This window comes from Priapulus caudatus, unplaced genomic scaffold (assembly GCF_000485595.1).
Source record: "Priapulus caudatus unplaced genomic scaffold, Priapulus_caudatus-5.0.1 Scaffold400, whole genome shotgun sequence".
Classification (NCBI taxonomy): domain Eukaryota; kingdom Metazoa; phylum Priapulida; class Priapulimorpha; order Priapulimorphida; family Priapulidae; genus Priapulus; species Priapulus caudatus.
Window position 1 is genome coordinate 238,116 of NW_014577461.1, and position 11,446 is coordinate 249,561.

The 11,446-nt window shown below is 50.1% G+C and overlaps 2 protein-coding genes across 2 annotated transcripts in view; both read right to left on the reverse strand.

Moving 5' to 3' along the window:
* Window positions 1-11,104, reverse strand: part of LOC106809964 (dipeptidase 1-like) — a 44,471-nt gene extending 33,367 nt beyond the window's left edge. Inside the window, 5 exon segments of the mRNA XM_014813205.1 lie at window positions 4,281-4,488; window positions 5,242-5,354; window positions 5,681-5,834; window positions 6,099-6,219; window positions 11,069-11,104. Coding sequence (XP_014668691.1) covers window positions 4,281-4,488; window positions 5,242-5,354; window positions 5,681-5,834; window positions 6,099-6,195 — 572 coding nt within the window. The 5' untranslated portion in view covers window positions 6,196-6,219; window positions 11,069-11,104.
* Window positions 11,105-11,244: 140 nt separating this feature from the next.
* LOC106809965 overlaps window positions 11,245-11,446 on the reverse strand; it is a 2,860-nt gene continuing 2,658 nt past the window's right edge. Inside the window, exon 4 of the mRNA XM_014813206.1 lies at window positions 11,245-11,317. Within this exon, the coding sequence (XP_014668692.1) occupies window positions 11,245-11,317 (73 nt within the window). The remainder of the gene's footprint in view (window positions 11,318-11,446) is intronic.

Here is an 11,446-nt window from a genome sequence, read left to right on the forward strand (position 1 = left end):
CCGTGCGCGCTCGTATAATGTTGTGTGCTGCTTGCTCGTATATCTGTGTGTGCGTGCGGGCTCGTGTATGTGTGTCGTGCGTGCTCTGTGTATGTTGTGTGGTGCAGGCTCGCGGTATCTGTGTGGCGTAGCGTTGCTCCGTGTATCTGTGTGTGCGGCGCCTCGTATATCTGTGTGTGCGTGCGTCGCTTGTGTATGTGTGTGCGCGGCGCCGCGTGTGCTCGTGTATCTGTGTGTGCGTGCGTATTTGTGTAGTTATGTGTGTGTGTGGTGTGTGGTGTGTGTGTAGCGCTGCTTTTGTATCTGTGTGTATGTGCGTGCGAGAGACACACGTAATCCATTGTGCTCCTAAGACTGATTCATTGTATCGTTGACCATACGGATATTTTTTTGCTTTTTAACCAATGTTGTTTTTTAATACACACAGGGAATGTTTTAATTTTTTATAAAGACGTTGTGTACTTGTCGTGGCCATTTTAAGTCGACGTAACTGACGTGCAGCAGGCCGTGAAGTGGCGCTGACCTCCCCCGTAAGTCGCTGTGTCGTTTCGAGAGCTCCGTCCGTCCATCTATGCAACGTAGCGAGTGTAGGTGACATCTGGCTGGCAAAATATAAGGTGCCAATCAGTTGGGCTGTACTTCACTGCCCACAACCAATGTTTGCTGAATACCTCCGCTTTTCGATACGCTCCGCTGCCGATACCTCCCGCTGCCGATACTTCCGCTACCGATACTTCGCTCCCAGCGCATGTAGGAGCCGTGTTCCAATCTCTGTGTGGGTGAATTTTTTTGTATCAAATATCCATCGACAAGCGCCGGGCGGTTGGACGTGATTTTATCGATTATATTTGCCACTTGTTGTTCTTGCCGCGTTCCCGCCACATACGGGCTCCAGTATTTAATCAGTTGCTTCACGTCTGGTGGTGCTGCGTGCGCATGCGCGTGGCCACCGAGCCTGCAGCCCTGCGTAGTGGTGAGATACGTTCTCGCTCGTTCGTCATCCCTATATAGTAGGGCCAGCATTGAAATCCGCAACACCGCAGCCCCGACCCACCCACCACACCTATCCCACCCACCGACACTACGCCCGACCCACCCACCACTCAGAATGCAAGGGGCGAAGCAAAGATTCTGTTCTTAGGCAGTTGAATCCAAGGCGGGCAAGTCCGTCATTGAACGCATGTAACCGTATCCTTCATCAAGCCTGGGTGTGTAACTGCGACTTCACCCCCCCCCTACTCAGCTCACTACAGGCTCTGGAGGGTCATCTGCTCCTGACCTCTGACCTCTAGACCTTGTACCGACATTCCGCCCTCATACGCTATGCGAACTGCTCTCCGCTAATGTCTAGTGTTATTGCACGACTGGTTTACATATAATACATTGATAGACGATGATGATGATGATGAATGATGATGATGATGATGATGAAGGTATTATCATGTAGAGCAGTGTATTACACGTCGTATGCGTTCGTACCGGGGGCGCGACACGTCAGAATATAGAGCACTGCGAAATAGCGAGCGCAATATGAGAAGGTGACGTCTCTGTGTTTCTACTAATAGCTGTTAGGTTCGATTCCTGGCGTGTAGCCGCCACCAGCGCCTCTACAGTATGCGACCTGTCTATTAGGGGAACGATTGACCATTATACGGACCGTGTATGTAGGGGATCACTTTTGGGCGTTTCACTTCGCGTGGTGCGCGCTATATATTCCTGTTTGCTCGCGTGTTAACGGCTTAGCTCTACCCTGTTTCCCGCCTCCCTCTCCCTGCTTCGCTTCAGCAACAGAACTACTGCTGCATAGTAAGAGCTAGTCGGTGCTAGGTTGGCGCCTTGCGTCGCTAGGGGAGCCTGTGTTGGCTATCGTGGTGGGCAGGTGGCTCTCCCACTAGCGGCTTTCAGACGAACAGTCTAAGCGTCATGGAGCTGTACATTATTAAAAAAAAAAAAAAGAAAACATGCCTACATTGTAACCGTGTGTATTACATAGTATTTATGGTACTATAACCATGTATTCTGTCGTACGTGTGCATAGTATTATGTGTATAACATAGGCTATATGTATAACATAAATATTGTGTGTATTACATAACTATTTGTTCGTATCATAGTATTATGTGTATAAACATAGTCTTGTGTACGTTGCGTTACATAGTGATATTCTAGTAATCATAGTAATAATGTTCATTACATAATTATCGTTGTCACGCTACCATGTGCCATGTGGTGTATAAATACATTAGTATCATTATGTATCTAAATTAGAATCGTCGTGATACATTACATTGTGGCTGTGTATGAATACATAGGAGGCGTAATGTATTACTAGCGTCATGTTATTCAATCTTACATTGTGCCATGCCGTGTTGCATTGTCTTGTTGTGTTATCTTATGCAGCGTCGTCATCAGTGCCCATTTTGACTCGTAGCTGTCGCGACTGGCACCTGCGCATGCGTCGTGCGATGTACACTGATGACGTACAGATGAGATGTGTAATTGAAACGAAGGGCTACTATACGACATGCCGCGTTTGCTCACGATTATTTCAACTAATCTGTAGTATATGTAAATACTGGTTTCTATGCCATGAATAAAATACAATTTCTAGAACACCATGCCGCCTGTTTTGTCTTTTAGTTTTCTCTCTTTAGCGCACGTGCGCACGTCACTCGACTCTCTCTTCTGCTCTCTTCTCTCACACTCTTTTTGCCACGCTCGCTCTCTCTCTCGTCTCAGTGCTCATTCTCTCTCGATCTCCTCTCTCTCTCACTTTCTTTTGCACGCTCTCTCTCTCTTTCTCATCACTCTTTTGCACGCTCTTTCTCTCTCTCTCTCATCACTCTCTTTTGCAACGCTGTTCTCTCCTCTCCTCTCTCTCCTCTCTCTCTCCTGTCTCTCTCTCGTCCCCTCAGAGGATAGGACGCAGCGTGGGGTCGCGCTCCCAGCACGCACGCATCAGCTTCACCCTGCAAGACAAAGGTCAGAGGTCAGAGGATAGGACGCAGCGTGGGGTCGCGCTCCCAGCACGCACGCATCAGCTTCACCCTGCAAGACAAAGGTCAGAGGTCAGAGGATAGGACGCAGCGTGGGGTCGCGCTCCCAGCACGCACGCATCAGCTTCACCCTGCAAGACAAAGGTCAGAGGTCAGAGGATAGGACGCAGCGTGGGGTCGCGCTCCCAGCACGCACGCATCAGCTTCACCCTGCAAGACAGAGGTCAGAGGTCAGAGGTCAGAGGTTAGGACGCAGCATGGGGTCGCGCTCCCAGCACGCATGCATCAGCTTCACCCTGCAAGACAAAGGTCAGGGGGTCAGAGGTCATAGGTCAGGAGTCACACTCCCAGCACGCACACAACAGCTTCACCCTGCAAGACAAAGGTCAGGGGTCAGAGGTCAGGGGTCAGGGGTTCTAAACTTTACGATACTTACACATTACAGACTGCCTTACGACACGATGCTACAACTATATCACTACGTCCGCTACACTATCGAGTGGTAACGCGCGTGATATCGTGCGGGACGGGGCGGAGCAGGGCGGGCCAGGCTGGGGCGGGGCGGGGAGGGGCACATGACTGGGGCAGGGCAATTTCATCAATGTCAAAAATCAATTAAAATCATACTATTCTTGACTGCTACTTAATACGCTCTTGATATAACGCATGTAACACTACGCATCAGTGTGTGTCTGCTCTCCCACGGGGTGGTACAGCAGGCTGAGCCAGGGGAGGGGTGTGGCGGGGGCGCGATGTCAAGCACGAGGCGGGGCGGCGGGGGCAATACTCACCAGGGCAAAAAATACACGGGAGCGATGAGCGATTCGCTCTTCAAACCTCCGAAATCGCTTTCCCGTGAGGCTCGAAATAGCTCCCGTAAAATTATTGACGAGAGCAATTTTTCCCACAGACTTCGGAAAAAGAGCTCCGTGTAAAAAAAGGAAATTTTTTCCCTGATACGTGAGAGAAGACTCCACTCCGCTGGTATGGCCATGTTCAGCGCTCCACCGGTGCCATCAAGACAGTGGGTGAAGTTCGAGTTGTTGGTGTAAGGAGACGTGGGAGGCCGAAGATGTCTTGGAAGGAGGTTGTGAAGAAGGATAGGGAACAGTGGAATCTCTCCGCTGTAGACCCCTTGGATCGTGTCCCATGGAGAACAAGCGTGAGAGCTGCCAAAACTGGACCGAGCCAGATTCCTGGAGTGGGTTTCCACTGATTTAAACCCTTGAGTCCAGTATAAAATAAAGAAACCGAAAACAACAACAACAACAACAACATACTCACATTGGCATCTCGCACCGGTCGGGTATGTCGAGGCAGCCTCCGTCCTTGACGTAGGTGAGCACCTCGTTGTTGGAGAGGCCCTGGTAGGGGAAGCTGCAGAAGGTGACCAGCTCCCAGATGTAGCAGCCGTACGACCAGACGTCCGAGCCGGGAGAGAAGACGCCGTCGCTGAGGCTCTCCGGCGACATCCACCGCACGGGCAGCATCCCTGCAATCGCCACGGCAAACGCTCGTGAAGACGACGACCGCCGCATTGCTTAATCGCTCGTTTAGAAGGAGGTTGCGGTTGTGTGAAGGAGGGAGGGGGGGGGGTTGTCGTCGATCGTTGCTTAATCGCGGACGTTTGCGAGATTAGTTGATTATTCGCGTTAAACGTCAATCATGCTCTAATTAAGATATCGTTAGCACGTGTTTAGGTTACGGTTATGTTTATGATTAGGTTACGATTATTGCGGATGATTAGACTCTAGTTGCAGATTCCGCTTGGGTGGCTTCGATTAGAGATGCGCGTGGGAGGATGCTGCGCCTCGTTTGGAGATGCGAGAAACTGTGCAGGGCTACGTTTAGCGATACAGAGGAGGATGCATTTAGGGATGTGGGAAGATCTATTGCTTTGTTTGTTTAGAGATTTTCTGTGCAATTTATTGTTTGTGCAATTTATTGTTTGTGCAATTTATTGTATGTGCAATTTATTGTTTGTGCAATTTATTGTATGTGCAATTTATTGTTTGTGCAATTTATTGTATGTGCAATTTATTGTTTGTGCAATTTATTGATTGTGCAATTTATTGTATGTGCAATTTATTGTTTGTGCAATTTATTGTTTGTGCAATTTATTGTTTGTGCAATTTATTGTTTGTGCAATTTATTGTATGTGCAATTCGTTCAATGATGCGGAACGATGTTGTTGGACTTCGTGTAGGGCTTCAGGAGGAAGATGCTGCGTGCGTCGCGGACTCACCGCGTCGGTTGAACCTGTAGTAGTCGGAGTCGAACATGGGACGACACATGCCGAAGTCAGCGAGCTTGACGACCCGGCTAGCGTTGACGAGGCAGTTACGAGACGCTATATCCCTGCATCATTGTCAGACGCAACGTCAGTGTGTTTAAACAACAACAACAACAACAAAAACAACAATAATGATAATGATAATAATAATAACCATTGTATATGTTAACATATATATATATATATCTATATGTATATATATATATATTTTTTTTTAAAGTGCATTATTAATTATTGTAATTAGAATATATATATATATTGTAATTACAATATATATATAAGAATGCACTTTTAACAGAAACTGTAAAAAACCAATACGAGAAAATAACCAGAGAAAAACAACAACCATAATCAACAAATCAAACTAAAAACAACGGAGCAGCCTTCTCACCTGTGTACATATTTAATATCGGCGAGGTAGCTTAATCCGCACGCGACATCCAGCGCCATCTGTGTGAGACGACGCGGCGTGATGTCCGACGCCTCCTGGCAGTCGGCATCGTGCACCAGGTGGCGCCGAGCGAGGAGATACGTCTTTAGGTCACCTGTAGGGGGAGCCACTGCGTTTAGCATGGTAAATGAATGCAGGTTTGTACTGGGCGAACATTAAACTGACCAGCAGGGGGCACTACAATCCGAGTTTTATTACAGGGGGCGCTACAATCTGAGTTTAGTTACAGGGGACGTTACAATCCGAGTTTGATTACAGGGGGCGCTACAATCGGAGTTCGACAACAGGGGGCACTACAATCTGAGTTTGATTACAGGGGCGCTACAATCTGAGTTCGACAACAGGGGGCGCTACGCACCATATAACATGAATTCCATGACCATGTAAGCCGGCTCGCCGCGCGTGCACACGCCCAGCAGCTGAACGATGTTCTTGTGGTCGAAGCGTTTCATCATCTCCGCCTCGCTCAGAAAGTCCAGCTGAAACACAAGGCGGCGCGGTTGCCGTGACGATGCGCAAGGGGCTTACGGGCGGCAGTGCGCAAGTGCGACGAACACGCAGTGAAAGCGCTGACGAAAACTTGTAGACTGGCGACAAACGATCTGCGTTATGTGTTTTACATGCTGCTGCTCAGCCCTTGGGCCCAGTCTACACAGACGGCAGCACTGTGTCTCTGAGACGCACACGACGCCCCCTGGTGGGGTTTACGCTGCACAGCGACAACAACAAGTGAACGGTGAGCAAAGCTAGTGCAGTCTCGACAGAGTGCACGGCGCTACCCACCCACTAGAGGGCAGCAGGTGTCTTGGAGCTGTATGTTCCCCCTTACACACCCTCCTGCTAACAACGCAATAACAGCCCAAGCCACACACAGCTGCTTAAAGCGCCCTCTACATTTGCGTGCAGGGGGTAGCATGGCGCCCTCTACACTCACGCGGCAGGCTAACACAGCGCCCTCTACGCTCACGCTGCAGGCTAACACAGCGCCCTCTACACTCACAGGACAAGATAACCCAGCACCCTCTATGCTCACAGGACAGGCTAACACGGCGCCCTCTATGCTCAAGCTGTAGGCTAACACGGCGCCCTCTACGCTCACAGGACAAGCTAACACGGCGCCCTCTACGCTCACAGGACAAGCTAACACGGCGCCCTCTACGCTCACAGGACAAGCTAACACGGCGCCCTCTACGCTCACAGGACAGGCTAACACAGCGCCCTCTATGCTCACAGGACAAGATAACACAGCACCCTCTATGCTCACAAGACAAGCTAACACAGCGCCCTCTATGCTCACAGGACAGGCTAACACAGTGCCCTCTATGCTCACAGGACAAGCTAACACAGCGCCCTCTACGCTCACAGGACAAACTAACACAGCGCCCTCTACGCTCACGGGACAGGCTAACACAGCGCCCCCTATGTTTACTGCGGGAAGCTAGCAGGAGGCGGCTGGCAGCGGAGGGCTCTCACAAGACGAGTACAGAGCTTCGCGATACGAGACAAGCGCACACGTACGAGTCAGCGACGGTCGTATACCTTCATGTGCAGGGCTAGATCCTTCTCCTGGGCAGCAACAGGTAAAACACCAATCACTCAGTGACATCAGTCACATAAAGAACGTAGGGCTATGTTGTATCGCACAAGCGCGTGCGCACAAACCGACAGTTTAAACAGTTGCCGAGAGCTATATCGTGTAGTACGAATTAGAGCTAATAGACGAACACTACAGAGACTCCCCGACTTACAAACGTTCGAGTTACAAACTTTCGATGATACGAACAATTTGCCCTGAAGTCCATTAGTGTATAATGTCAATATTGGTCAATAAAAAGACACAATCGCCCCCCTGATTTTGACTTTTGCCAACTGCTGTGTTCACGTATGTTTACACTATGTACACTTCTAGGTTACTCGATGTTCACACGTACATATACTACACTACTGTACAATACTGTATACGTACGTACATATGTTTAACTTATGAACAAATCGACTTATGAACAACCGCTCGGAACCGAACATGTTCTTAAGTCGGAGAGTCTCTGTATAAAAATTACTCAGCGAGTAACAGTGATGGCTAAGCGAGAAAGAGAGAGAAAGAGAGAAAGAGAGAGAGAGAGAGAGAGGGAGAGAGAGAGAGAGAGAGAGAGAGAGAGATAGACAGCGAGAGATAGACAGCGAGAGAAAGAGAGAGAGAAACAGAAAGAAATAGAGACCCACCTTGACCACCCCTGATAACAGCCATCACATCGCTCCTTCCAAATACTATGTTATACACATAATACAATCTAACGTACACAATATTATGTTATATACACAATACTATGTTATATACATAATACTATGTTATACACATAATACTATGCAACGTACGCAATACTATGTTATATACATAATACTATGTAATACACACGGTACAATGTAGGCTGTAATATGTACAGCTCCATGACGCTAGCTGTTCGTCTGGAAGCCGCTAGGGAGAGCCACCTGCACCACGATAGCAACACAGGCTCCCCCTAGCGACGCCAAGCGCCAACCTAGCACCGACTAGCTCTACCTATGCAGCAGTAGTTCCTGTTGCTGAGCGAAGAGGGAGGAAGGGAGGGGGTAAACAGGTAGAGCTAGCCGTTAACACGCAGTCAAACAGGAATATAAGCGCCACCACGCGAAGTGAAACGCCCAAAACGTATCCCCTACATACACGTGTCCGTTAATGGGTCAATCGTATCCCCTATAGACAGGTGGCCATTACTGTAGAGGTGGTGGCGGCTACACGCAGGAATCGACTACAGCTATTAGTAGAAACACGAGACTCACACTTCTCATATTGCGCTCGCTATTTCGCATGCTCTATATTCCTGGACGTGTCGCGCCCCAGGTACGAACGCATAGACGTGTAATACACTGCTCTACATGTAATACCTTCATCATCATCATCATCATCATCATCATCATCATCATCGTCTATCATGCTATTATATGTAAACCAGTCGTGCAATAACACTAGACATTAGGAGAGAGTTCGCATAGCGTATGAGTGGCGGATGTCCGGTACATAGGTCAGAGGTCAGAGGTCAGGAGCAGATGACCCCTCCAGAGCCGTAGTGAGCTGAGTAGGGGGGGGGGTGAAGTCGCAGTTACACCACCCAGGCTGATGAAGATACTGTTACATGGTCAATGACGGACTGCCCGCTGTCAACTGCTAAGAACAGATCTTTGCTTCCGCCCTTGCATCCTAGGTGGTGGGTGGGGTCGGGGTAGGTGGTGGGTGGGATAGGTGGTGGGTGGTCGGGGGTGTTGGGAATTTCAATGCTGGCCCTAACTATATAGGGATGACGAACGAGGATAACGTATCTCACCACTACGCGGGGCTGCAGGCTCGGTGGGCCACGCGCATGCGCACGCAGCACCACCAGACGTGAACAACTGATATAAATACTGGAGCCCGTGTGCGCGGGAACGCGGGAAGAACAACAAGTGGCAAATATAATCGATAAAATCCACGTCCAACCCCCGGCGCGTCGATGAGATATTGATACAAAAAAATTACCCACACAGAGATTGGAACACGGCTCCTACAATGCGCGGGAGCGGAAGTATCGGTAGCGGAAGTATCGGCAGCGGAGGTATCGGCAGCGGAGGTATCGGAAGCGGAGGTATCAGCGAACATGGTTGCGATGGGAGGAAGTACAGCCCAATGATTTGGCACCTTTATTTGCCACCAGATGTCACCAGCACTGCTACGTTGATAGACTGGACGACGGAGCTTCGAAACGACACAGCGACTACGGGAGGTCACGCCACTCACGGCTGCTGACGTCAGTTACGTCGACTTAAAATGGCCCACGAAAGTTACACAACGTCGTATATAAAAATAAAACATTCCTTTGTATTAAAAAACAACATTGTTAAAAAGCAAAAAATATCCCGTATGGTCAACGTATGAATGAATCAGCTTTAGGAGCACAATGTCTATGCTCACAGGACAGGCTAACCACAGTGCCCTCTATTGTCACAGGACAAGCTTAAACACAGCGGCCCTCTACGCTCACAGGACAAACTAACACAGCGCCCTCATACGCGTCACCGGACAGTCGCTAACACGCGCCCCCTAGTTTACTGCGGGCAAGCTCAGCAGAGGCGGGCTGGCAGCGCGCAGGGCTCCTCACACAGACGGTACAGAGCTTCGCCGATACGCGAGGGGGGGGCGGGGAGGGGGCGGGGGGACAAAAAAAACGCGCACAAAAAAAAACAATACGACTCAGCGACGGTCCGTAATACCTTCATGTGCAGTTAGAATCGCCTTCTCCCTAGGCAGCACAAGGTAAAACACCGAATCACTCAGTGAGCATCGAGTCACATAGAAGAACGTAGGGCTATGTGTGTATCGCACGACGGCGCGTGCGCAAACAAACCGGACAGGTTTAACACAGTTGGCCAAGAGCTATGATCTGTAGTACAATTAGAGCAAATAGACGAACACTACAGAGACTCCCCGACTTACAAAAACGTTCGAGTTACAAACTTTCGATGATACGAACAATTTGCCCTGAAGTCCATTAGTGTATAATGTCAATCATGTCAATAAAAGACAACAATCGCCCCCCTGATTTTGACTTTTGCAACTGCCTGCCGTGGTCACGTATGTTTACACTATGTCACACTTCTAGGTTACTCGATGTTCACAGCTTACATATACTACACTACTGTACAATACTGCGTATACGTACGTACATATGTTTAACTTATGAACAAATCGACTTATGAACAACCCCTCGGACCGAACATGTTCTTAGATCGGCAGAGTCTCTGTATAAAAATACTCAGCGAGTACAGTGATGGCTAAGCGAGAAAGAGAGAGAAGAGGATGAGAAAGAGAGAGAGAGAGAGAGGAGCAGAGAGGAGAGAGAGAGAGAGAGAGAGAGAGAGAAAGAAAAGAGAGAGCAGAGAGAGAGAGAGAGAGCAGATAGACAGCGAGAGATAGACAGCGAGAGAAGAGAAAGAGAGAACAGAAAGAAATAGAGACCCACCTTGACCACCCCTGATAACAGCCATCACACTCGACTGGCCTTCCCATCCACCCGGCACCTCCCCTCCTCCCCGTATGCCTTTCCCCCAGTCCCTCCCCCGGCACCTCCCCTCCTCTCCCAGTCCCTCCCCCGCACCTCCCTCCTCTCCCTATGCCTTTCCTCCAGACCCTCCCCCCCGCAACTCCCCTTCTCGCCCAGGTCCTCCCCCCAGCACCTCCCCTCCCCTGGCACCCTTCCCTCCCCCGGCACCTCCCTCCCCTGGCACCTCCCCTCGCCCGAGCGCCTCCCCTCTCACCTTCTTCTCCTCGGCTCGCTCGAGCGCGACCTTCAACGTCTTCGACCGGCGACCGCGACCCAGCCCGATGTGGTCGACAGAAAGCCTCGCCCCCGTAGACGGTGCCGAACGCTCCCTCGCCCAGCTTACGTTGATGACGACCGCTGGTCGCGTGGGATCTCCCACTCCTATAGCCGCTAGCATGTCGCAGCAGCAGCAGTCCCAGTTCCTTCATACGATCCTGCGTCCGCACGCACCTCCTTGTCATACCTGCGTCCGCAGAGAAAGAGAGAGGGTGAGTGAGAGAGAGAGGGGGAGAGGGGGAGAGGGTGAGAGGGGGAGAGGGGATCCCCACTTGTCTAGTGCTAGCATGTCCGCCAGAAGAGAGACCCTCTGAGT